Genomic DNA, 25,350 nt, shown 5'->3' on the forward strand with positions numbered 1-25,350 from the left:
ACATTCCAGGTTCCAATTATTAATGGATGCTTGCAGCTGCTTCTTCTCATTTTGAGTCGTGCCACATCAGCAAATGAAGGCCCCGAAAGCTTTACTCCATCCACATCATTAAGGTCGACTCCCCAGTCATCTTTGAGTGCCTTCCAACCTGGGGGGCTCATCTTCCAGCACTATACCAGTGTTTGCTGCTATTCCTAAGGTTTTCACTGGCCAATGCCTTTCAGCAGTAGACTGCCGGGTCCTTCTTCCTAGTCTGTCTTAGTCTGGAAGCTCAGCCGAAATCTGTCCTCCATGGGTGACCCTGCTGGTATCTGAACACCGGTGGCATAGCTTTCAGCCTCACAGCAACATGCAAGCCCCCACTGTACAACAGACCGACAGACGGACAGATGCATGCGGGGAGACTCTGCAGCAACTTGAAAATGACTTGTCAGCTTACCAGTTAGACTCCTGAAAAGCAGTATCTGGACTCCGTGCCCTGATGTGCTAGTTTGTTTTTGTATTAAACATTTTAAAGCATTTCAGTAATTAAATAAAAAGTATGCCTCCCTGACCACTGGAGCTCCTGGTCACTGTGTTAACTGAGGAGTGGGGAAGCCTGTGTACAGCCCTGCCCCAACTCCTGGGCCCAGGCAAGCAGTGGCCTGTGCCAGGTGTGCCAGGAAATGCCCACCCCTTTCTTCCTTTCAGCCCACCCACATCTCTGCCTCACCCGCCAGCTTCATCTCTAGCTGACCCCGAAAGACCCTCCACACTGGCCTCCCAGGCTGACTGACCTTCCTTTCCCTTCTCTACTTTGTACCAGAAAAATGTTCTGGAAACGTAAACTCTCTCATGTTACCTGCTGAAGCCCTTCATAGTCCCCAAGGCTCTCTGGACCAAGGCTAGTCCTTGTCCACCTGGGCTCTGTGGGCCCCCTCTGCCCGGCGTCCAGCCTACTCAGGCTGTTTGGTACCTCAGGCACTCATCCTTCCGTCTGGGCCTGGGCCAGGGGTGAGCGCTGTGCCTGCTGCCTGAGCCCCAGCCACCACTCCTCCCCTCCCTCTCCCGGTGTCTCCACGTTCTGACCCCATTATAATGTGTCTGAGTGATTGTTGGTTGGTGTTTGTGCCTCTGTTCTACCCTTGGCCATTCCCTAGCACCCAAGAAGTGCCCCACGGGGGCTACACAGAGGCTAGTCAGACAGATTCCTCCCACCGGCCATAAGGGACAGCGTGTAGACACACACCCTGGTGTCGACAACATTAACGCCAGGGCAACGCAGCAATGTCTGTGAGGCTGCTCTGAATCTGAACTCTCGATGTTTCACATTTACAAAGTCTGCATCCAGAAATGCCTTGGAAATGTTTTTAATAGAATCAGTCAGGAGATTTTTGCGGGGGTCTGTGAAGGGGGCCCTCCCAGCTGGACCCTCCCAACAGCACATCAGGAAGGCCGTTTGAAGGCACGTCATGTGTGGTTAGGGTTACATGATGACTGAGACTGCAGTCACAAAACAAAGGTACACAGCGCGTCACCACTCATACAAAGGTACACAGCGCGTCACCACTCATACAACGTGCTTCACTTCAGTTCTGCGAAGTTCTTCACAACAGGCTGCCGGGGCCGGGTACGCTGAACACTGGGACTTCACCATCGAGAAAACACAGAAGTGAGAAACAGGGATTTCCTGAATGAGTGCACTTCAAAGTCTACCACAAAGTAGGCCAAAGTTCAGTATTAAATAAATAGGAATTCTGTCCTAGTAAAAATCTTACAAGAGTTTGTCTAAGGAAATACATGTGACTGCTGACATTGTTTCACAACAGTGATAAAAACAGCATTCTCATTTATGAAATGTGTCTACAGTACTAGGATTTTAAACACTGTGCAGATAGATGGAACATGCTGAGTTACCCCTTACGCATGGGAAATGGGATGGAACTCATGTCATCTGGGAAGTGAGGCTTCCTAGTGGGAAACTGCCGTTCGGCTGTGGCTCTGCTTCAGCTGTGTGGTTCACACAAACACAGACAGCCCTTACGATGGTGCCCGAAGTTGAACCAGTCAAGGGGATGTTTGATAAACAGCATGGTAACACTGCCTCAGGCCATCTTCCTTGACTTGGCCTCCTGCGCGCTGCACAGCAGGTAGACCACGGGACAGGGCCCTCGTTAGGGTAGCTGGAAATACTGGGGAGGCACTCGGGAAGGCGGTTTCACTCCTGACCAAGACTGCTGCAGAGCAGATGTGGTAACTGGGTGGCGCCCTAGGGAACCGGGACCCATGTGGCTGGGACTTAGCCCTGTTCTGGACAAATCGTTCTTTGCAGTGAGTAGGCAAAGCATACATCTCATTGGGCAGGGTCTATAGGATCACTAACTGGCAGGTTTTGTTGCACAGATGCTGGCTAGATTTTGTGCTCAGAGAGTTGATTAAAATGGTTACAAAATGTAGAGAACAACCAGTGAGGACCAGACTCTACTGCACTTGGTCTGTGATGGCTAAGCCACCCCCAGACGAAACCCTCCCTTTGGCATCAGGTTGATTCCAACCGATAGCAACACTACCGGACAGAGTAGAACTGCCCCATAGGGTTTCCAGGGAGTGGCTGGTGGATTCGAACTGCTGACCTTTTAATTAGCAGCCAAGCTCTTAACCATTGTGCCACCAGCTAGTGATTCAAAAAATGAGAAATTCTGGATTCCTTGAACGAATCAACCTGTCGGTGGTAATGCCAGAAATCAGAGAGGGCTGTCTGTGTTGGTGAACTCCACAGTGACGTTTTCCTTTTTCCTTTAACAATAAAGCTATGAACAGAAAATTGTAGACTTTTTGAATCAAGGACTCCATGTGCAATATTAAAACAATACAAACTTAATAACTCCTCACCTAGGACAGCTTTGAGAACCTAAAGTGTCTGAAATTGATTACAAGACAAAATGAGTAATTTCATTTTCCTGAGCAAAGAGCAGAGAGTCTGGTTTGCCTTACAAAAGCTTACAGGAGTGTCCTTGCATCCACCGTCCCTCAGTCCTGTACTAGGTCGCCAGAGTAAAAACCCCACGGTGGGCCGGCGGGTGTCTTGCACGAGAATTGTTGACCAAGGCTCTCAGAGCCTGACCGGACGACGTCAGGTGTGCACACCGGGCCAGCACCTCCTCCCCCAGAACAGCCAGGACAGAGCCTTGCGAGAGCGGCTCATGTCCGAGGCCACGTCCCTGAGACTTGGGGGTGGGTGGGGGCGACTGGGCTACGGCGTCCTGGGGACAGGCCCAGGGGTCTCAGACGACAGCCCTTCTGCAGGGCCTGAGCCCCAGGTGTCGTCCTCGGGAAGTCACGGTCCCTGTCCACTCCCTGTAAGTGTTCGGGAAACAGCGGCTTCGTGGGCAGTGTCCAGCCCCTCCTTGTGCTGAGGCTCAAAGACACCCAGGAGCCGTCCAGGCCCCACGATTTTTAAAACCCAGCCCCTTCGATGTCAAACACGCGTTGCTTGTGAAATACGCCGCCACTTGCCGGCCCCCCACCCATCTATGATTCTCTGTCCGCTGAAGTCGCCGGCGGGTCCCACCTGGCCGGGCCACCTCCAAGTCCGGCGGGACCCTGCTCCTCCGGGGCGGGGCGGCGGTTGCTGCCCAGAGCGGTCACAGCCGACCAGGCTCACGTGGGGTCGGGGCTGGGACTTCCCCTTCTGGGTCTGATGGGTCCCCATCCTCGGGCGTGCCCCGGTCCCCGGGCGGCACCCTCGTCCCTGGGCACATCCGGCCGCGGGGCGCACCCCGTCCCTGGGGGCGACCCCTTCCCGGGTGGCGGCGGTCTGGGCCCCACGCGCTCCTCCGCGCCCTCACAGCGGCGTCTCCTCCTGCTCCAGCGAGTGCGGCGGCGCGTGGCACGGCGGCTGCAGGGACGCCAGCTTGAGCAGCGCGGGGCGGCGGCGGGCGCGCGGGCGCTGGAACGAGCGCCGGCTGTGCACGCGGCGTGCCGCCGCCGACCGTGCGTGCGCGCTGGGCAGCCCCCGGCGCTCGGAGCGCGGCTCGGTCCCCGGCCCCGTCCCCGGCTCGGGGTCTGGAGAGTCTGCGGGCGGCGCGGGCTCGGCGGGCGGCGCGGGGCTCGGGGCGCGCGGGCGCGGAAGACGCGCGGGGAGCAGGGGCTTCTCGGGGGCGGCGGCGGCGGGCGGCTCTTCGCGCGGGGAGGAGCGTCCGGTCAGCGGCACGTCGGAGCCGGTGTCACCTGCAGGAGAGCACAGTGAGCGCCGCGACGCCCGGACTCCCGCGCGTTCTCACCCCGGCTACGGGGGTCAGTGCTGTTAGGCTGCAGATTCCGCGGCCCAGACTATCACAGGCCGTCAAGGAAACCGTGTGAGGCGGACCCTTACAGGGTAGAGGGCCCGGAAAGGAGAGCGAGGTTTTGTTGCCCTGGTCTTTGCTCCAGTGGAAGCTCTGACCAAAGGCTTTGCCGGAAACGGCACTTGGTGCCCGAGCATGCTAGAGGGGAGGGGTTTCAGGGCCAAGGACGGTAGGGTCTCCTAACGTTCCACTCTGCCTTGGCCCCAAAAGCTGCATGCTGCCAATCCTCTGAATGGAGTACTTGGGTCACTGGGAGATTTCCTGGGTGTCTGTGCTAGGAGGGTCCCCCCCAGACCCGGCCTGAGTCCCGCCCAGGCCTGCCCGGGCTGCTCCAAATGCTCTGTGACACTTGCGGGCCATACCCTGGGTGGGTGTCTGCCAGGCTTCAGAGACAGGGTCAGGCAAGGGGCCTGATTCTGGGGTCCCCTTAGCAGATGCCCCCTACAGGACAGTCTCCCAGCACCATGCCCACTGCCAGGCACAGCTGCCCTGCCTAGGATCTCTCCAGGCACACAGGACCCTGCCCTGTGGACAAAGGGATTTGAGAGTGCCATCCCAGGGAGGAGGGAAGGAGGAGACAGGGGGTTCAGGAGCAAAAGCAAGGAAGAGTAGAAGGAGCAGCCGAAGTGACCTGTGAAGGTCCTTTTTGAGAGTGTGTCACATCCTTCACCCTCATGCGGGACAGTGGTGTGCCCAAGCGTGACACTCTCCCCGTGCACCCTCATTTCTGGTCCCAAATAGCATCTCAGGAGAAAGTCCGGCATCTTTCATTAGGAAAACACCTGCACCAGGCTGCCGTCTCCAGCAGGTAAAGGAAGGGGCTCGATTTCCCCAGCTGGGGCTTATTAAACACCCTCTCATTGAGTTGTCCACAAGGAGAGAATAAATTGTTCCTGCTTCACTATAAATGAATGTGAACCCTAACCTGTGCTAAGACTGGGCCCCACCTACGCTGGAGGGAAAGGCTTCACTTCAGGGCTCCTCTAAGTGGCCACCTCCTCCTTTTCCAGCAAACACCCAAAGTAAACTTGAAGTGAAACCTATGGCGGGCTGAACCCTCTTCCCTGGGGAAGTAAAGTGTGAGCAGCAGTCCTGGGACCAGCAGGGCACCCCCTCAAGGCCTGCTGAGTAAGGCTCCCTTCCCTCTCTTCTCCTCGTCTCCCATGCTCTGGTTTTTCTCCTCTCCCTTCTTTTCCCTTCTTCCCTCCCTCTTCTCTCTTCTCTCCCTTCCCCTCCTCTCCTTGCCTGAGCTGGGAGGCCGTCCCCACCAGGGCCATTGCATCCTTTCCCTGCCCTCCTTCCTGTAGGATGGTAAAGGGGACCCACTATGTCTCTCTTGGACGCGCGTAGTTTGTGATAAACTGACAACCTTAAAGTAAACAGGGCAGCGTGCTAAGAAGCCAGTTCCTCAAATCACCGTGGAGCCCTGCGTCTTGTTGGAGAAACAGGCTCTGGGGGGTGCAACCACCGGGGTCTCCTAAGAATGCAGCTGGGCGAGAAGCTGTGGGAATAGGCTCTAGAAGGAGAGAAGGACGCGCCTGGAGAGAAAGTCCGCAGAAGCTCAGGCCCAGGACACGAGAGAGAGGGAGACCTGAAGAGGAGGAGAGAGAGGAGGAAGAGCGGCATTAGCGGGGTGCGGGACAGTTACATGTGCGTGGACTCGGGCGGGCCGGGGCGCCGCGCCTCTGCAGGGTCGCCGTCGGCCAGAAGGAAGGAGTCAGCGGACTTGGTGCTGAGCCGGATGGGCGTCAGGCGGCGGAAGTTGCCGGGCGAGCCGGGGATCTGCACCCGGGCCCGCTGGGAGGGCACCACGGTCTCCTCGGGAGACAGCCACGGTGGCACCCTGGACAGGACGCCCAGATCCTCGTCCGGGGAGAACACTGGGTTGTCAATTCCTAGAAGAAAGGCAGCGGGTGCTGAGTCTAGGACACGCCCAAGCCAAGGCTGCGCCCGGGCTCCACGCGCGCGCTCGCTCGTTCGCTCATCTGCTGGTGAGGACATGGAAGATGAGGCCGCGGCCTCGGATCACAGAGCCCCTACCCATCATGGAGCTCTCGTCGTGGATTCCCCTCCCCCACTGCGGAACCCCATGACCGTGGGGGCCCCCGACCTCGGAGCTCCCCACAGGTACCCTCCAAGTTCGCGGCAGGACCCTTCCCCAAAACAAGGACGCCGTGGGACTGGCCAGGGGCTGAGAGCCCAGTCCCACAGCTGCTGCCCGGGGGCAACGGTCGGCAAGGAGGCCCCTGCTCGCTCCAAGGGACACGTGGGCAGCACCAGGCCCCAGCTGCGGGCGGCCTGTGTCCCTGGAGCCCACCGCCTCAGGTGGCTGTGGGAGGCACACAGATGACTGCCTGCACCTGGAGCCCCAGAAGCAGTGCCAGGGTTCCTGGGCTGTGGGCAGCCAGCGCCAAACCTTGAGGCCTGAGAGGCATATGTGCGAAGACCATGCTGGGCTCTGGGTCAGCTGGGCCCCTCCCCCGTGGCCTGTCCCCAGCGAGCCCTGTCCGCACTGTCCCTCACCTGCTGTGGAGTCTATCGCTGTGTCTTGTGGGACTTTGGCCAGGAACTCAATCCCCCCAGTCATCTCCTCAACCTGGTATATGTGCATCTCCTCAGGGTCCGAGAACTCCAGATCTGGGGTGGGGAAGGGCAGCAAGGTGGAAAACAACCTTGAGGAGCCCAGCAGAGCCTGGGGGCTGTTGCCAGGGGCATCGGGCACTTCAGGGGCTGGGTGGTGGTGACACCCAGCTGCAGAGGTCCGGGTCTCCCCCACGCATGCTTGGCCTGGGGAGGATGGAGAGGGAGAGCCGGGGACCACAGCCAGGAGGAGGCAGAGGGCGGGTGCCTTGCTCAGAGGGGCACTGTTTTTTGGCTCAAATGCAAAGGAGACACAGGACCCCCAGAGCAGGTGGTGGCCAGACAGCAGCTCCTGCCCGCTGTCATGGACAGAGAAGGTCTTCGCCAAGGTGGGACGTGGAGGAATGAGGTCCTCTGCCCCTGCCTGGCCCAGTACTACGTGTTAGCCCCAGCAGGCCCTTACCTCTCTCCTCAATGGTGAAGTTGTGTACAGGGTTCTCCATGGGTAGCTTCCCATTGGGGACGCTGCTATTCCTCTGCCAGACAATGAAGACACAGGTCACAATGGTCTTGGCCAGGCAGGTCCCGGGAGGCTGCTGGCCTTGACTCCCCAAGGCCTCCCCGTCCTCCTTGCACCCCCCACCCCGCTGACTCTGCCCCCCACAATGACCCTTGTCTTTCCCACGATGACCTGGTCTCCCTTGCTGGCCTCCATTCCCGTCCCTCCTACTGGCCCCACCCCACCCCACACTGGCCTCACCCCACCCCTACCCTCTTCTGGCCGCGCTCCCGCTTGTACAACTTGGCCGCTTTCTTGTTCTGGTTGATGCCCAGCTTGGCTGATTTGAAGGACTCCAGGCGTTTCCGCATGGTCCTGTGAAAGATCTCCTTGTCCTGCTTCTCATCCTCACTGGGTGTGAGCTCGTGCCGGCTGTAGAGGTGCTTGTACTGCGGGAGAGCGGTGATGAGTCCGCATGCTGGGCCCCGGGCCACCCGCACCGGCCGTGGGGGGCCACGGCAGCAGGGGACTGAGGGGATCACACCAGGGGCCTGCGCGCTAAACACCCCGGGGCAGGGGGGCCAGAGGGCTGTCCCTGCAGGCCGCGCCCCCGCGCCCACCTCTTGCCGTGGCTTGTACAGGTACTGCTGCAGCGTGTGGTGGGTGACCATGTCCTCCGTGTCGCGAATGCTCCGCCGCCGCTGCTCCAGAGACTGCATGTCCAGGCAGACGGCGCTGACGTTCTCTCGCCTGTCCGGGCGCACGGGATGCGTGTGTCTGAGAGCTGGGCCACGGCCAGCCTGTCTGCTGCTGCACCCACCCACCCCGAGAGCTGCTGTGCCCAGAGGCTCTTCCCGGGGTCCTCTGGAGGCACCCCCTCCTCAGAACTCTGGTTTCCTGTTAAAGGCTGACACCCCAGTGCCCCTCTCACCCATGCCCTCCAAGACCCTGTCCATGTACCCGGAGGGCAGGGGCTCGTCCCCAGTGGATGCTGCAAGGATTAGACATTGGATCAACACTAAAGAGACCAAGAACAGGCCTCAACTGTTAGAGAGCTATGCAGCTTCCCTCCCTCCCTCCCCCATCCCTCCTTCCTCCCTCTCTCCCTCCTTCCTTCCACTCTCCCTCCCTCTTTCTTTCCTCCCTCCCTTCTTCCTCCCTCTCTCCCTTTTTCCTTCCTCCCTTGTCTCCTGTCTTTCAACCCTGCAAACATTAACTTAATCTTGCCAACTGGCCAATAAGAATGAATGTGTCTGTGGGAGGGAGCACGTGGCACTGCCTTTGGGACTCCTGCTCTCTGCCACCCCCATGAGGTTCCAGCTGGGAGCCCAGACTCACCCCACCCGCCCGCAACGCCTTACAACCCTCGTTGCCCCGTGATGCTGGCTGGCTGGTGACTGTCCAGAGAGGGCTCAGTGACCAGAGGACTGGGACAGGAGAGTGGGGAGTTGGGGAGGGAACACCAGGCAGAGAGCACCCCCCCGCCCCAGCACAGGCACGTACAGGAGGTAGGAGACGGAGGCCTCCACGGTGGACGGCCGTGGCGTGCTGAAGTCCACGTTGACTATGTTGTCTGTGCTTGGCGAGCGGATGAAGGCCAGGGATCCCCGGCGTTCGCCCTACAAGGGAGAAACAGCCAGGTGTGTGTGTGTATGTGTTGGGTGTGTATGGTGTGTTCATGCATATATGTGCCTGTGTGTGTGTGTGTGTGTACGGTGCTCTGTTCATGCGTATATGTGCCTGTGTGTGCATGTGTGTGTACGGTGCTCTCTTCGTACATATATGTGCCTGTGTGTGTGTGTACAGTGCTCTGTTCATGCATGTATGTGCCTGTGTGTACGTGTGTGTGTACAGTGCTCTGTTCATGCTTACCTGTGGCTGTGTGTGTGTGTGTGTGTGTATATGTATGGTGCTCTGTTCATGTATATATGTGCCTGTGTGTGTACAGTGCTCTGTTCGTGTCTGTATGTGCCTGTGTGTGCGTGTGTGTGTACAGTGCTCTGTTCATGCATGTATGTGCCTATGTGTACGTGTGTGTATGGTGTTCTGTTCATGTATATATGTACATGTGTGTGTATGTGCATATGTGTGCCCCCGTGGCAGCTCTGGTCTCACACTCTCCCTATGTGCGCCCTGTCCTGTTCTGTCCCATGAGAGGAGAGACACAAGCTCAGGGTCTGAGGGCCTGGCCTCAAATCTTAGCCCCACCAGCACAGTCAGCCAAGTGTCCTATAGTCAGCCTCCTGGGGTCTCTGTGCCTCAGTTCCCTGTGTGTGGAAGGAGATGTGGGGTGCCTGCTTTTGGCCAGTCTTGGGATGCTGGAGGACCTGTGAGCCCCACGGGACCTTGCAGGGCAAGAGAACAGGGTGCCTGTGCACTGCCTCCAGGTTTGGGGGTGCATGCAGATCAGGGGACACTTCCTATGCCCTCTCCAGCCCCCCAGCTCCAGCCAGGCATGGGCACCTCCCAAACCTCAGCCACATAGCTGATTGCATCCTTCAGGTTGAGCTCGTGGAAAACATTCAGAATCCGATCTCGCGACTTCTGGGCTGAGCGTCTCATGAGAACTTTGCTGAGGAATTTCCTATCAAAGTTGGACCACCTGGGGGATCAGACACAGACATCAGCCCTGGGGGTGCTGCCTGCAGGAGGGGCGGGACCTTGTGTGTGGAAGGGGCTCATCCCCCAGCTTCCCCCTCTCCTCCTGGTTTGCATTCACAGTGACCACTGTGAAGGGGATTGGTAAAATAAAACAGCCAGCCACCCCATCCAGTGACCATTTCATTGTCTGGTGCTTCCCGTCTTCCTCTGGAAGGCAGCTGCCAGTAGAGTGTATGTAAAGTTGGGGGCTCCATTTTCCCACTTAATATGACCTTGTGAACAGTTACTCCTGATCTTTGAGAAGGTAGGCACGAGGCCAGAGTTTTGGGGTCAGGGGCTGAGCTGGGCAGGGGCTGCAGTGGAGGGGGGGCACTCTCTGCCTATACAGAGGGTAGGCAAGAGGACAGCAGACCCTCGCTGGGCTCTTCTCTGAGAGGGAGCCAGGCTAAATAGAAATGAAGTTTTTAGACTGAACGGAACTGGATATTCAGGTCACTGTGGGAGACGGCTGGCTGAGTCATAGGGAGGGACTTCCAGCGGGGGCAGTTTGGCCGGAGCCTGAGGGGCAGCAGCGAGGGTGACCGAAGCACCCGGGGCCGCCTTGGAGACAAGAGGGTGGAAGACTCCAGCCCACTGTCTCACTCACACCCGAGGGCCAAGCTATGGCTTCTCTCCAGCAAAAGTGCCCCTGCTTCCTGCTGAGCCCTGCTGCCTGCTGAGCCCCTGACTGGGTCTCATCTAGCAGTGACTGCACAGAGGCTTCGGTCACGCTAATCTGGTCTGCCTGCCAAGGAGCCTAAGCCAATTCCAGCAGTGCCTTCTGAGATCACAGGAGTGGCCATCAGAGAGCCGGGGGCCCAGGGCCGCCACTGCCTCGTGCTCTGTCCTAACGGGCAGAGAATCCTCGTTCACTTTTCTGAAGCCACACAGTCATGGTCACTGGCTGTTTTCTTCAACTTCAAACATACACAATTATTTAATGAAACAGGAACCAACTGGTGTGTATTTTAAGGGCTTTCATGACTAGATTTATTGTAGTTTTAAGTGTCAAATGTATTTTTAAAATAAAATATAAACCCAGGATTTCAGTTTCATGATTAAAAAGACGACTGGAGGCTACCAAAGCTTTCCCGTGTTCATGCCATGTGGGAAATGGCATATTTTCTCAATTTTCAATTCCCAAACATCTTGATGACTTGGAATTAATTTTCTTTGCACCTGGGAAGCAGGAAGGTCGTGGCCCTGCCTCTGACTTGCTCAGCGACCACCCCCCAACCCGCCGCAATGGCTGTGTGACCCTCAGACCCTCACATTGCGGCCTGTGTGCACCTGGCATCCCAAGCTTACGTGGGACGGGGGATGTCCTTGCTCCCCAACCTAGCACCACAGGAGTCGAACCAGCCTGGGCCCAGATATGTTGTGTGGGTGGCCTCCTAGCTCATCCTAGTTGCAGAGTTCCCCAGAACCTAGGTGGCACCTGGTTTCCAGATGTCAGTGGTCCTATGTGAGGGCCGCTGGTGGTGGGGCGGCAGGTGTGTGGGCGGGGGAGGGACAGAAATTCTTAATATCCTCCATCAGTCCAGTTGGGGGTGGTTTAAGCCACTCACTTGTCTCTGAGGTAATTGTGTCCTATCTGGCCTGATATGTCCTCAATGGCCGAGAGGATGTGGTCGAAGGCCTTTCCAGGGGAGATACTGGTTAGCAACACTGGGTCGGCCCAGCCCAGCCCAGCCCAGCCTCCACCCCTTCCCCTCACCTCTACCCTCACCTCATCTATCCACCTATCCCCCTCCTTTTCCCCTGGCCTCCCTCCCTCTCCCCCAACTTACTCCTCAATCCTCCTCAATGCCACCCCCAGCCCCTCAGCCAGCCCCCAGCCCCCCTACCACCCTCGGGCGCCAGGCCCCTGCCCCCCTCACCCAGCCCCCAGTGCCCCCCCGGCCCCTCACCCAGCCCCCAGTGCCCCCCTACCCCCTTACCCAGCCCCCAGTGCCCCCGGCCCCCAGGACCCTGCCCCCCTCACCCTGCCATGAAGCTTCTCGTTGAGCTTGGGCTCCCGATGCTCGCTTCTCTTCACCTTCAGCCACTGCACCAGGGGCTTGATGGTCAGGCCCTGGGGGACAGGGCACAGTGACCCTGGGGGCAGGGGACCCAGGCCCCCATGTCCCACTTGGGCTCCTGGGGCAGGAGCGAGCAGCTGGCCTCCATGAGCCCCCAGCCCCCATAGGTCCCCATGGAGCCCCATGAGCTCCCCACTCTGTGAGGCCCCCAAGACCGGCGGCTGCACCCTAAGCCGCTGCAGTGAGGGCCCATGGGCCCGGCATGGGCAGTTCCCAGGGAGACGATCCCACAGCAACCCCGTGGGGGAGGGGCAGGCCAGTGCCCCTTGTCCTGGCAGCTGCTCTTGGGTTAGCCACTGCCACAGCACAACGGGTGCCTGCCGGGGAGCTGGAAATGCCAGTGTGACGTTAACCAGGCCCTGTTAATCAGTGACACCAGGAAGAACATTCTAGGACAAACTGTGGCATCCCTTGTGGGCCTCAGGAGAACCTATAAAACGTTCCTAGTTACTAAAATTATAAAATCCAATTAGGGCCGGCACCTCGCCCCACTGGGTCGTGAGGCGCCCGCACAGCTGACACTGCTTCCCTTGGCCCCTTGGACTTGGGTGCTGCAGACAGGAGAGCAGGCCAGGTGTGGAGAGCTGCTCAATGGGCAGTCTGCTCAGCCCGGAGCGGGCCGGGAGGGGCCTCACGCAGCCCCGGACTAGGGGTGAGGAGGCCTCACCTGGAAGATGACGGTGAAGAAGACCACGATGATGGTGGTGCTGACAAAGAGGTTCTTCTCCTTGACCTTGTTCTTGTCCAGGAGGACCACCAGGGCGTAGGCCACGGCCCCACGCAGACCGCCATAGGACATGACCACCTGGTCGATGATCTCCAGCTGCACCATCCGGTACCGGTTCAGCACCCATGTCTGCAGGACCACACCTGAGGGGTGGAAGTGTGCGCTCAGCACCTGGTAACCTCTCACTACCCTGCAGCTGTCCACAAGGGCCTGGTGCCGTGGGTCAGAGGTCTCCCAAAATCTATGTTAAAGTCCTAACCTGGTAACTGTGAAGGTGACCCTATTTGGAATTAGGGTCTTTGAAGGTGCTGTCAGATTAACATGAAGTCACACCGGAGAGGGAGAAAAGGGAAATCAGTTACCATCAAGGAGATTCTGACTCATGGCCACCCCAAGTGTACAGAGTAGAACTGCTCCATAGAGTTTTCTTGGCTGTAATCTTTACAGAAGCAGGTTGCCAGGCCTTTCTTCTGCAGAGCAGCTGAGGGGGTTCAAACCGTCAGTCTTAGGTCAGTAGTCGAGCGCAAACTGTGTGTGCCACCCAGGGACCTACCGGGGGTCCTCACCCCACGTGTGTGGTGTCCCTATACAAGAAGAGAACACAGAGACAGGGAGACACAGGAAGGGTACCGCACCACGCTGCAGCTGTCACAAGGAACGCCTGGGGCCACTAGAAGTGGGAGGGACAAGGAAGATGGTCCTAGAGCCTCTGGAGAGAGCACAGCCCTGCTGACACCCTGATCTTGGACTTCTGGCCTCCAGAAGCTGAGACAACAGATTTCTGCTCTTATAAGCCTTCCAGTGTGTGGTGCTTAGAAACCCTGGTGGCACAGTAGTTAAGAGCTACCTCTGCTAACCAAAAGGTCAGCAGTTCAAATCCACCAGGCACTCCTTGGGAACTCTATGGGACAGTTCTACTCTGTCCTACAGGGTCTCTATGAGTCAGAATCGACTCGACGGCAATGGGGATTTTTGGTTTTGTGTGGCCCTTTGTGACAGCCGCTCCAAGATCCTCAGACGCTGGCCATCCCTGGCAGGCAAGGGCCCTGCGGAGGTCCCATGGAGGACACCACATGTTGGCCAGTGACGTAGCAATGGGGCTCCCACAGAGTATTTCCCGAAAGGAACCCGTGCCCTTGCCCCAGCTGACCGCAGTCCTGTCACATCTCAGACTCACCCTCGTCCCTCCAGGCCGTGGTTGCTGCCACCCTCAAGGGGGAGGGCTTTCTCCTCCCACCCCAAGTGGCCGCTACACAATCACACTGCTCAGGGGTTGTGTGTGGAGTCTGGAAAACCTCAGGGTCTGTGACTACCCCCCACAGCATCTCTGCCGCCTCACACCAGCTGACTGAGAGTCTTTGTGGGGCCCTGGATGCCACGGCGTGGGGGCGGCAGACACAGTGGCAGGCTGCCCCCCCCAATGACATTTCTCTCTGGCGGCCTTTGTGCCCTAGAGGTGGGGGTCAGTCCTGGGTGGACTCTTGTTCTGCAGCGCCCACACACCAGTCTCCGGTAATCGGGTACCAGGCAGGGACCAGGGGCTCTGGGCAAATGGCTGGATGCTGGCCTAAGCTCAGTCTCCCCAGCCTCACTCAAGCTTGTCCTCAGAGTAAGGCAGTGTGGAACCCAATGAGGCACCCTAAGCCAGCACCCTTGAGGCTCCGGACTATTCCATCCTGGCCCTCAGGCTGTCACCACGGCTGGGCCCACTGTAGTCTCTCCTCTGCCCCGTGCAGGATGTCAGCCATGGGGTCATGAGGGCTCTGAGGATGGCCGGGAGGAGCCTAAGGTGGCTGCTCAACAGGGGCTCTGGATTCTGCTCTACACCAGGAGGGAGCCTGGATGCTATGACAAAAGCCCCCTCCTTCATTTGCACAGGCTTTCCTGGCCCTGCCCCTGAAGGCACAGCCCAGGTCACCTGCCATTGCCCTTCTGCTTCTGCCCACCACTGCCTTCTATTTACCTATATCCCCCTCCATCGCCCTCCATCACCCTCCGTCCCCCTCCATCACCCTCCATCCCCCTCCATCTCCTTCCATCTCCCCCATCCCCCTCCATCCTCTTCCATCTTCCTCCATCACCCTCCAACACCCTCCATCCCCCTCCATCCCCTTCCATCCCCCTCCATCCCCTTCCATTACCATCCCCCTCCATGCCCTTCCACCCCCCTCCATGCCTTTCCATCCCCCTCCATCCCCTTCCATCATCCTCCATACCCCCATCCCCCTCTATCCCCCTCCATCCCCCTCCGTCCCCCTCCATCACCCTGCATTACCCTTCATCCCCCTCAATCTCCCTCCATCGCCTCCATCCCCTTCCATCCCCCTCCATCACCTGTCATTTCCCACCATCACCCCCATCACTTGCCATCTCCCACCATTACTTTTCATCACCCTCTATCACCCACCGCCACCCTCCATCACTAGCCATCACCCGCTGATCCGCACCGATGGCGCGGTACACGGAGATGAAGACCAGCGTCAGGAGCACGAAGGCTGTGTTCCAGGTCCAAATGAGGGGGTCCACAGCTGAGATGCCCAGGAACATGAAGATGATGGTCTCAGCCCCACTGGCCAGCATCTTCATGGTGTAGCGCACTGTGGTAGCTGACTGCTCTGAGATGTTGGCCGTCACATACTTCTGGCAGCAGATGCCACAGAAAGTTATCCTGGGTGACAAGATGAAATGTGGAAGGACGTGAGGTTGGGACCCAGCCTGGCTGTTCCCACTCGGGGCAGGTCTGGACCAGGAGCCCACTCTCTGGGGCTGCCCATCCTGGGGCTCCCAGCAGGGCCTGGCTCTGGGCATAAGGGGCCTATTTCCAAGGCCCAACCCCAGCCTGTCCAGCCACATTAAAGGCTCTGCATTCCTGGATGGGTGCCCACCCTCCTCGGGGCCAGCCTTCTCTGTGTACCCTCAGCCCTCGGGCTCAGGCCTGCCAACACCTCCCAGAGCTGCACGGCCCCACTTCCCAGCTCGCTGTGCTCAGGAGGCTGCCAACCCCAGCTCTGGGCAGGTTGGGGCTGCCACTGGCCTCCCCACTCCCTGGGCAAGACAGCTCTGTGCCCTTGCACATGTCTTATAAGTATCTGTTTACGAGCCTCCACAACCTACATTATAGATTCAGGTCGTTGCCCTGTGGGGTCCAGTCAGCCAGCTCTGCCCTGAAGGGAGGGGGAGGTGGGTGGAGCAAAGCCCCTGGGCACCTGCAGGACATGTACGGGTACTAGCTGCCCCCTCATCTCACAGGCTGGGGAAGGGGTCAGACAAGATGTTTCTGGAGCTAACTCTCTTGCAAGCTCAGTCCAAGATGCTTGCTCCCTCTTTCTGTCTCCAAGAACACTTAGAAAGTGTTGCTCAGAGTGAGCCCTGAAGCCAGCAGCAGGTAAGTCTCTGACAATGTCAACACTTTCCCCAGTGCGTACAAAGAGTCAAATAATCAACACGTTTTCCCACCTTGGGGAAGCGGGGCGGCTGGCGAGGCCAGCGGGGAAGCACACTTTTGCCATTTCACTCGCCTGTCTGAACAGACCAACGCAGGCCCCAGCCTCGCTCCCTTGTCCTTCGGGTGAGTTTCCTCTGGGCTGTGCAGGTGAGGCTGCTGCTGCACCTGCCTGCCCTTGTCTTCCCTTCCTATCTTTCTCTTGAAACCCTCATGAGAGACTCCAAGCCAGATCCCCGAGGCCCCTGGCACCGGTGGCACCTCCAGGCCGTGTCCCTGCTGGGGTGGTTTGGCATGACCACCTGATTCCACCATTTGGGTTCACGCCATGGGGACTTACGCCAGGATGGCCGACAGAGACAGCATCTCAGAGGTGAGGTAGGACAGGTAGGAGATGACGAAGACAAAGCCGGGCTCGATGATGCGGACGTGCTTGGTGAAGCGTGTCACCAGGGACAGCAGGAAGGCAAAGATGACCCCTACCAGCGTGCCCCCCAGGCTCACCACGAAGAAGGACACTGTGGACACAGGCACTGACTGAGACCCGTGAAAGGCTCTTTGTGCCCCCGCTGGTCCTTCCTGTCCCAGCTGTCCCGCAAGAACCCCCTCAGCGACGCCCACCAGCCCAAGACAAGGGGCCGATTATCCACTCTCTCTAACAGTGGGCCTGGTCCCAGCACGGGATGGGAGGGTGCTCTGAGCCCCTCCTCATCATGGAAGACGTGGCCTGTGGGGTGTGGGCTGGGAGTGAGGACCTGGCACTCGGGGGCCTGCTGAAGCCCAGCGAGGCCCAGGAACCACGCCCTCCACCTTCGTCTGCAAACAAGGCCTTAGTGCCCCAGCTCTGCATGGGGCCTGTGTGATCCCCTGCTACACACCTATGCCCTTCACACAGTCCACACCGGTCACATTGTCACCGCCCAGCGTCACGAAGGATTCGAACACGTTGTACAGAACCTGAGGGGCGAGAAGGCCAGAGGAGACATCTGGTCACCTTGGTCCGTGCCAGCCCCTTGAGAGGGCTGGGGTCTGGAGTGAAGTACCAAAGTAGCCATCTACCTGGGAACTGAAAGCTGTTGGGAGGAAAATCATCATGGGGCAATAACAGTCAACAGGATGAAGGCCCAGAATGAAGCTGAAGGTGGAATGCATGAGGCAGAGAACATTCTGGAAGGAAGTAGAACCTTCCAGAGCAAAGCCAGCCTGTTTCTGCTCTGGCAAGTGGGGTGGCCACCAAGCTGAACTAGTTCATGCTACCATCCATTTCACTTCCGAGGACTACCCACTGTTTCATCTTTAATGATGCTGCTGTTGTGTGGACTTGGGACTGTGGATCATGCCCCATAGCCTTTGCATGTTGACATTTAAACCCTATCCCAACAGTATGTCATGGTGCCGTGCCCTTGCCAGGGTGTGGAGACAACTGTGTTTCTGAGCTGAGAGACTGTGTCCCTGGCCCAGAACCACTGCCTTATCCCAGCAGGGGCTGCAAGTCCCCTCGGTCATAATCCCTGCCCCTTTGCCCTGGTTCTGTGCCCTTAGGTCTGTCGTGGGGCATGGACCCCAAACAGCAGAGAGTGGAGGGCTGTTTGGAAGGGAAGCCTGGCTGGGTTTGGGGATGCAGGGTAGTGTGGGGTCACGGCAAGCGGCCCCTGCCCAGGTCCCAGGAGCCACAGCCCAGCTTCCCCCAAAGAAGGCCAGAGCCTCCTTTAGGAAACAAAGAGAACGCCATGGCTCCACAGAGGCCACGAAAGCCCACCCGCAATGCAGGCGCTGGCTGCAAGCCCCGTGCTGCATATCTGAGGGAGCCTCACGTTAGTTCTCACGCTCCCCAAGAATGTACGATTATTCATCAATTTCTCCAGAGGCCTGGGGAAACATACCATCCTCTCTGTGGGGAACTAGGAGCTGCATGACTTAGGCTTGTGTGAGGTTGTCCCTGAGGAGAGCCAGTCCTAGTCCAGTTTGATCCTGTGAGGCATTGTCACTGCAATGCCCCGTAATGGGAGTCACCTGGTGTCCAGGTACCCCGTGCCGCATCCATAGCACTAGCTAGTCCTCGCTCCTGCTCACCTCCAAATTGGGAGGTGGCCCTCCGGGCACAGACGGGTGGTGAGACTCTCCCGGAACCTAACCAGACCCTCTTCCCCTGCCTAACTGAGGACTGAGAACCAGCAGAGGGGTCAGCAGTGAGCACCCCTCCGCCTGCCCCAGATGGCTGTGTTCAGCAGAGAGGGAGAGAGGACCACCCCAACTGCCATTTCTATTTAAAAACAGACAACAAGCACAACTCAGAACCTCAGGGATTAGCAAGGGCAACTGAGCAGGTGCTGACATCAAAGGACACAGAGGTGGAGATGCAGAGCCGGGCCACGATGCCTCACAGGCCCCCTTGTCTCCCCCTCAGCATTCTGCAGTGTGGGTTTTGCTCTGGGACCATGCAGCCAAGGCTGACTGTGCCAGGGTAGCGGGGTCCCAGCACCGGGTGGGAAGGGCTAGCAGGAGGGCGTGAGGGTCTTCCCCAGCACCCTAAAACATTATCTCTGGAAAGAACCTGTCAGCAGCAGCCTGACATCGCTGTATGAAGCTCGCTGCTCTACTTGCCACCTGTCTCTGAAGGATCAAAAGCTGAGGAGCCACTGCTCAAGAGACAAGCGGTGCCGTGCGCGGGGCTGCAGGTGGGGAAGGATGAGAAGGCGCACTAAAACCTATCGCCACTGAGTCGATTCCTAGGCATAGGAATACTACAGGACAGGGTAGAGCTGTCCCATAGGGTTCCAAGGAGTGGCTGGTGGATTCGAACTACTGACCTTTTGGTTGGCAGCCAAGCTCTTAACCATGGCGCCACCAGGGCTCCAAGGTGGCACTAGGAATGTCTGAATTACCAGAGAGTAGAGGAATCTCCCCATCCAAACAACCAGTTACTCTGAGTTACAAGGAGGCACACAGTCAACCTATGTGGAAGGTGAGGGTGACTGCGTAGAAGTGCCTCTGTGGTGACCCGCTTAGTGGCACGGGGACACTGGTACAGTGGCTGTGGGGTGCCAGCTGAGACCCCGCGGCTTCCCACAAACACGGGGCTCCTCATAGCAGTGGCCATGCAGAGCTGGAAGGGGTGCACTGCAGGCAGGCACTCTGTCCTCCATGTGACGGTGACTCCCATGCCTCCCCCATGCCTCCCCACTCACCACAGTGACAGCGCCGTTCAGCAGCAACCCCCCACTCACCACGGTGACAGCATCATTCAGCAGTGACTCCCCAAACACAATGATGAACAGGACTTCATTGACATGCACCTCCTCGAACACAGCCAGCACTGCCACAGGGTCCACAGCCGCGATCAGGCTGCCGAACAGCAGGAAGTCCAGCAGGCCGGTGTTCAGGTCCCCTGGAAGACAGACAGTCAGCTTTCTGGGGGCTGAGAGGTGAGGCTGCAGGGAGAGGAGGTCAGCCCGCATCCTCCTCCTGGGCTGGCTAAGGCCTGGTGACCCGTGGGGGCTTGGGTGCCAATGGGGCTGGCAGGCTGTGAGATCTGGTCAGACAGCTGGCCCCTCCCACTGGCCCCACAGTGCCCAGCAGTTCAAGAAAGGCCTGTCTCCCCCAAGGGGACAACCCAGCTGTCTACACAAAGCCAACCACCCATCACTTCCCAGGAGACCTTCAGGCTGCCCTCTCTCACTACTCTGCTCCATGCTGGCCCCAGCCTCCTAGTCTGCTCAAGGCAGTGAGCTCCACGGACCCCAACACTTGAGCTCAGAGGGGGTGGGACCTCGGGAAGTAGAGAGCAGGTGCCAGCCCCAGAGTTTGTGCCCTGGCCTGAGAGACCACGACCACCCTAAGCACAGCATGGTCACACGGCAGCCCTGCACTGTCAGCCCGCTGAGCCACTGTTAAGCCTGGTGAGGACTGGGCCAGTTGTGTGGCCCCAGGCTCACCCCAGGTGCAGGGATGGCCCCAGCATCAGATGTTGGCAGGCTCCAGGAGCACATGTGGTCGCTGTGTCTGAGGACAAAGTCCCCAGGTGACGATGCACCAGGGGTGATTATCCAGCCAGGGACCTTTGGTCTCCTCTCTTGTGGTTCCTTGCTGCCGAGCAACTGGGGTCTCAGCAAAAGCTGGGGCTGTGGGGTGCTCTGCCTCAGATGCTGCACTGGGATGCCTCTGTGACTGGCTCTGTGGTGGGAGCACAGGGGGCTTCCCAGGGCACAGTGATGGGGAGGCAGACCACCCCCTCACCTCCAGCACCATGGTGCAAAGTGAGGTAGGCCCCTGGCACTTTCAGCATGTGGAGGCGGCTGCTGGGGAGACAGCACCCAGCTCCCATGCTGGAAGGCAGGTGGTAATCTCAGCCCAAAGAGGCCAACGACAGTTGTGAAGCACCCAGAATGTGTAGCTGGCTGGGATGGCAACAGGAGAGGAGCTGGGGCCCTTTTCACAGGTCAAGTGAAGGTGGGACCCTATGTGCAGGTGGGACCCTACGTGCAGGGCTCCCCTGGTTCTTATAGGTCAGGTGAAGGCGGGACCCTATGTGCAGGGCTCCCCTGGCTCTCACAGGTAAGGTGAAGGCAGGACCCTACACGCAGGGCTCTCCTGGTTTTCACGGGTCAGGTGGAGGCCACTTGTGGACGGGACCTCAGTCCAGACACACAGGGCATGGTTTACATAAACAACACATTCCCGCATTCCAAGCCCGTGGTCCTGCTTCCCCCCGTCCGGCCCACACTCACCCATCGCCCCGCTGAGGAAGACGCCATAGAGGGACAGGCCAGTGGTGGCGGCATTCCACACGGTGCCGATGACAGCATAGAGCAGGATGGTGCCCAGGTTGCCGAAGAAGAGGCGGTTGGGCATGAAGTAGCCGGCGTCCAGCACGATGGGTGGCAGCAGGTAGAAGAAGAAGAGGGTGGGTGTGAGCGTGAAGGAGGCAGAATGGTCGGCTGCCCAGACGATGCCACCCAGCGCCAGGCCCAGCACAATGAGGAGTGCGCTCTCGGGGACCACGCTGGTGACCTTGTGTGACAGGTGGAACACTGCAGGGAGAGGGGCTGAGTATGAGCAGGACTCCCGCCCAGATGTGACGGCCCACTGTGCCCACCCACCCGAGTCCCTGCCCACAGCCAGACACTGAGTGTCACCCCCTGCCCTGGCAGCCCCAGGGTGTCGGGGGGCCAGTGAGTGTGCATCTGGCTGAGCCTGGGCTCGCCGGCAATGTGGCTGACTGTGGGGTCCAGCCCTCACAATTGGGACCTCTTTCCCCCTCCCGAGTTTTTTCACTTATGGGGCTTTGTGAACGCACACAGGTGCAGGGACCATGGGAGACGAAGCCTGGGAGGGACACTGGCTGGGAGGGGAAGGCAACATGCTCTGGGCGACCTGTGTGTCTGCTGCTCACCGGCTGCCCCTGGATCCTCCTCATGGGAGAGGCAGGGCTGTGTGGGGGCCACATCTGGGCTGACCACCGTGGGGGATGGAGAGATGGGGAACGTGCTGACTCACAGTGATGGGGAGGAGGGAGACAGGGCCCTTCTCGGGGCTAAGGTGCCGTCTGACACACCTAGGGCCTCCTCCAACGGCTCTCTGCCCTGGGATTCTGCCCCACTAGCCTGACTGCCCTCCAAGCGTGGTTCAGCTGGCCCTGACCTTGAAGTGGGAACCCCACTCCATCCATTCCCAGGTACTGCACCTGGGGACCACGACAGACCTCAGCCTAACTCATTCCTGAGCCACCTAGAGCCGCCTCCCACCAGCCACTCTGCCTGACTCCTTGGGGCCCAAGGCCAGGGTCTCCAACATCGTCCAACAAGAAGTGGCCTCTCATTCCCCGAATTCTCCCTTCCAGGGTAAAAAGCGGGGCCGCGGAGACACCCCCAGGAGATGCCCCCACCTCCTCGGCTCCCCTAGTCTGCTGTCAGCCCACTAGGATGTGAGAGAGATGCACCTTGACCCTCCGCCAGGGGAGCAGAGCTTCGAGGCCTGCCAGGGCCAGCTTCTCTTGTTCTATTTTAAGACTCAGAGAAAGAGGAGATAAGAGCTCCTATGTTAAGCTTGATTTCAAAATAGTTGGAATGCGGACAAAAGAGGCTGACTTTGTTTGGCTCAGGCAATAAAAAAACAATACATGGGATTAATTATCATTTTCATTCATTAATGTTGTTCTTACTGCGAGGCTTTGAAATTCAAGAGAGTTATCTCCTGGGATAGCCTTAGCTCATAGGGGAGGACACCAACCGCTGGCTGAAATGGGGCAACAACAGAGGGGCCAGGCTCAGTAAAGTGGGCGCTGTGTGAGGGCCCCCATCACCACGGTGAACCCTGGCTGGCCCTGCCGCACCTCAGAATTGGCACATGGGGCTGCCCTGCTTCTCGTCCTCCTGTCTCAGGGTTTGGCGGGTTCTCATCCCACTCCGCTGCTTAACCAGGTCAGCTCCACCCACTCCCAGACTGTGTCCTTTACCATAATTATGGAGTCCGGCACAGACTTCGGACATCTCAAAGGAGTGCTCCCTGCAGGCCCAGGGGAGGAGGGCTGTTCTCATTGTTGTTGCTAATACTTTTCTGTGGACGGCCCCACACAGGCATCGACGTTTGCACAGGTGAAAACCCGGTGCCCTCCCTGGGTTTGTCCCTTTGGGGGCCTCTTGCAGTCTCTGGGCTCCTACCAAGCTCTGGCTTTTCTTGACTGCCCTGGGCTCCGGCATTGAGGTGACTTGTGGCTATTTTTTTTTTAACTGCTGTTAGCCTCAGTCCATCATGGCCCCCCGAGTACAGGAGGAGGAGAAGGCTGTGGTTGGGGGTCTCAGGGGCACCAAGCCCCACCTCCTCAGAGGGGCTGGCAGCCAGGGAGAGGCACTCCTCCCAGTGAGCATCCAATCAGGTTCTTTGCAGGTGACTGAGGGTGGAGAGGGCACCTTCCCTGTCAGGTGGACAAGCTTTCAGAGCTGCCCACACTGCGCTGGGCCTCACAGATACCCCCCCACCCCCCAAGCCCTGGTTGCACAACTTGTGTTCTGATCAAGGCTCCACTTTTCCCTCTAGAATTGCCACAGGTCAAAAGGGGCCTGGGCAGGGACTCTGCTCCCCTCTCTGGGGTTCTCCTGGGGACCTGGTATATAAACCACTCCTGAATGGCCAGAATACCTGGGAAGCCCGGATAGGTGGCACCATGACTAATGCTTCACAGGGGTATGGCACCTGGGGCAACACGGAGGACCGGTTCCCAGGAGCCCCCAACCTCAATGGTCTGGTTGCCCTTGTAGGTGTGAGGTGCCATTGCCCGGTATGCCAGCAGGGGAACATCTGGAGGGTTCAAAGTCTCCTGTTCCTCCAGGGGTGACCTCCTCAGGCTCGGAAGAGGTAATGGTGTGGGTAAGGAAGTGCAGGTGTCCCATGTGGTCCAGGTCCCCGGTCTCAGGTCTCAGCGTTGCCTGGACCACCTGGTGGAGCCATTGCAACCTCAAAAATATCCCCCACCCCCATCAGCTCCATGCCCTGGTCCCCACGGTTGTCAGGGGAGCCACATGCAGGACACCAGTTCCAGTATCTCCGAGCTTTGGGAAAAGACTTGTGAGGAATATCTGCCCTTCCTCCAAGGGAGGAAACTTCCTCTGCACTTGTGCACTGTACCAGATGGATCACCTGCAGCATGATGGGACAATTCTGGCAGCTCCCAGGGCATGATGAGATAACCCAGGCAGCTCTCAGATGGCTGCTCCCAGGGCATAATGGGAGAGTCCCTGTGGGCCCCAGACAGTTATACCAGGTGCATGATGGGAGAATGCAGGCAGCTCTCAAGTGGCTTCTCCCAGGACATGATAGGAGAATCCTGGTGGGCCCCAGATCCCACCGCCAGACACTCAGATCTCCCAGGTCCTGGCTGGGCCACCAGGGAGCTGTGCTGTGACATTCTCTCTCCCACTTGGCTGTCATGGGAAGGACCAAGCACGTGCTCCCGCACCCCCACCCCCCAGTCAAGAACCTTCTAGTTCATTTGTCATTTTCTTTCCTTCCGTGTAAAAGTCAGGCTTGGTACCAAGGACCTGTGTTTAGAAAGATCCGGCTACTAAGCATGCTTTCTGTTTGGGATGGAGCAGTGTTTTACCCACACCCCTCGCCCCACAAGAATCCCCAGTGGACTCCCAGCTCAGCCATGCTGTTCTGTGGCTGTGGGGTCCACGTGCAGGTCCACCGGCTGATGTCCTACACAGGGTGGGGTAACCACCACTTCAGATCTGGCGAGGTCCTGCTGGACTGCATTTTCTACCCCCTTCTCACTCATTTCTGTCCCCATTTCAGGGTCACATGCCTGGGGATGAGCTGGGGAAAAGTGCTTCTCCATTAAAGCTTATAGAGTGGCGTGGGAGGCTGGTGAGCCTTTGGTGCCTCTTGGAGGATAAAATTCCAGTGATCAAAAGAGACAATATGTTCTCACGAGATGTGCACGGCTGGTCAGCAGGTGCCTGGGCCAGCCTTGGGTCGGATTAGGGAGAGCTCGGAAAGTTCCCTTGACTTGGGTGGCAGTGAGGGTGACGGCCCCTCAGAGCTGGCTTCAGTACGATTCGCTCAGGTAGACTTTTACCCACAATCTCTTCCAAAGTCAGAAGGCGATAATTCAGATTCATAATTCAGATCATTATGAATTCACTCTGGGCACTGTGGGGTTTGGTAGTGTGCCAGCAGGGCAGGGCAGGTGTGTGGAAACCAGGCTTATCTTCAACACAACAACAACAAAAACAAAAACAAAACTTTGCACTTTAGGAACTCAAAGTACTCTTCAACACTATAGGCCTAATCCTGGCACAGTTCCATATGGCAGCTGGTTACTATAAAATCTTATTAATTTGGAAAATGAATGGACAGGAAACAGCCTGACGTCAGACCAAACAACCTCGCTCAGAAGTAAGCCCCTGAAAATCCACAGAAAAATTAATTTGAACTTTTGACTTGGTGTTAAAAAAAGATAGATATGCTGACGGGCAGTTACGCTATTTCCAACCTTCTGCCATGGTATAGAATGTAGAAAAGAACACCTGCAAGCACACAGGTCCGTTGTCTACATA

General features: G+C 58.2%; 1 protein-coding gene across 1 annotated transcript in view; it reads right to left on the reverse strand.

Annotated features, from left to right (window-relative positions):
• Positions 1-5,969: 5,969 nt before the first annotated feature.
• Positions 5,970-25,350, reverse strand: part of SLC9A3 (solute carrier family 9 member A3) — a 60,547-nt gene continuing 41,166 nt past the window's right edge. Inside the window, exons 2-16 of the mRNA XM_049857888.1 lie at positions 21,022-21,324; positions 19,522-19,682; positions 17,173-17,251; positions 16,635-16,812; positions 15,300-15,520; positions 12,793-12,995; positions 12,029-12,118; positions 11,613-11,683; positions 9,877-10,006; positions 8,908-9,023; positions 8,025-8,154; positions 7,677-7,853; positions 7,369-7,441; positions 6,849-6,962; positions 5,970-6,220 (exon numbers count right to left, since the gene is read on the reverse strand). Coding sequence (XP_049713845.1) covers positions 5,970-6,220; positions 6,849-6,962; positions 7,369-7,441; positions 7,677-7,853; positions 8,025-8,154; positions 8,908-9,023; positions 9,877-10,006; positions 11,613-11,683; positions 12,029-12,118; positions 12,793-12,995; positions 15,300-15,520; positions 16,635-16,812; positions 17,173-17,251; positions 19,522-19,682; positions 21,022-21,324 — 2,297 coding nt within the window. The remainder of the gene's footprint in view (positions 6,221-6,848; positions 6,963-7,368; positions 7,442-7,676; positions 7,854-8,024; positions 8,155-8,907; positions 9,024-9,876; positions 10,007-11,612; positions 11,684-12,028; positions 12,119-12,792; positions 12,996-15,299; positions 15,521-16,634; positions 16,813-17,172; positions 17,252-19,521; positions 19,683-21,021; positions 21,325-25,350) is intronic.

Source organism: Elephas maximus, chromosome 2, assembly GCF_024166365.1.
Source record: "Elephas maximus indicus isolate mEleMax1 chromosome 2, mEleMax1 primary haplotype, whole genome shotgun sequence".
Taxonomy (NCBI): Eukaryota; Metazoa; Chordata; class Mammalia; order Proboscidea; family Elephantidae; genus Elephas; species Elephas maximus.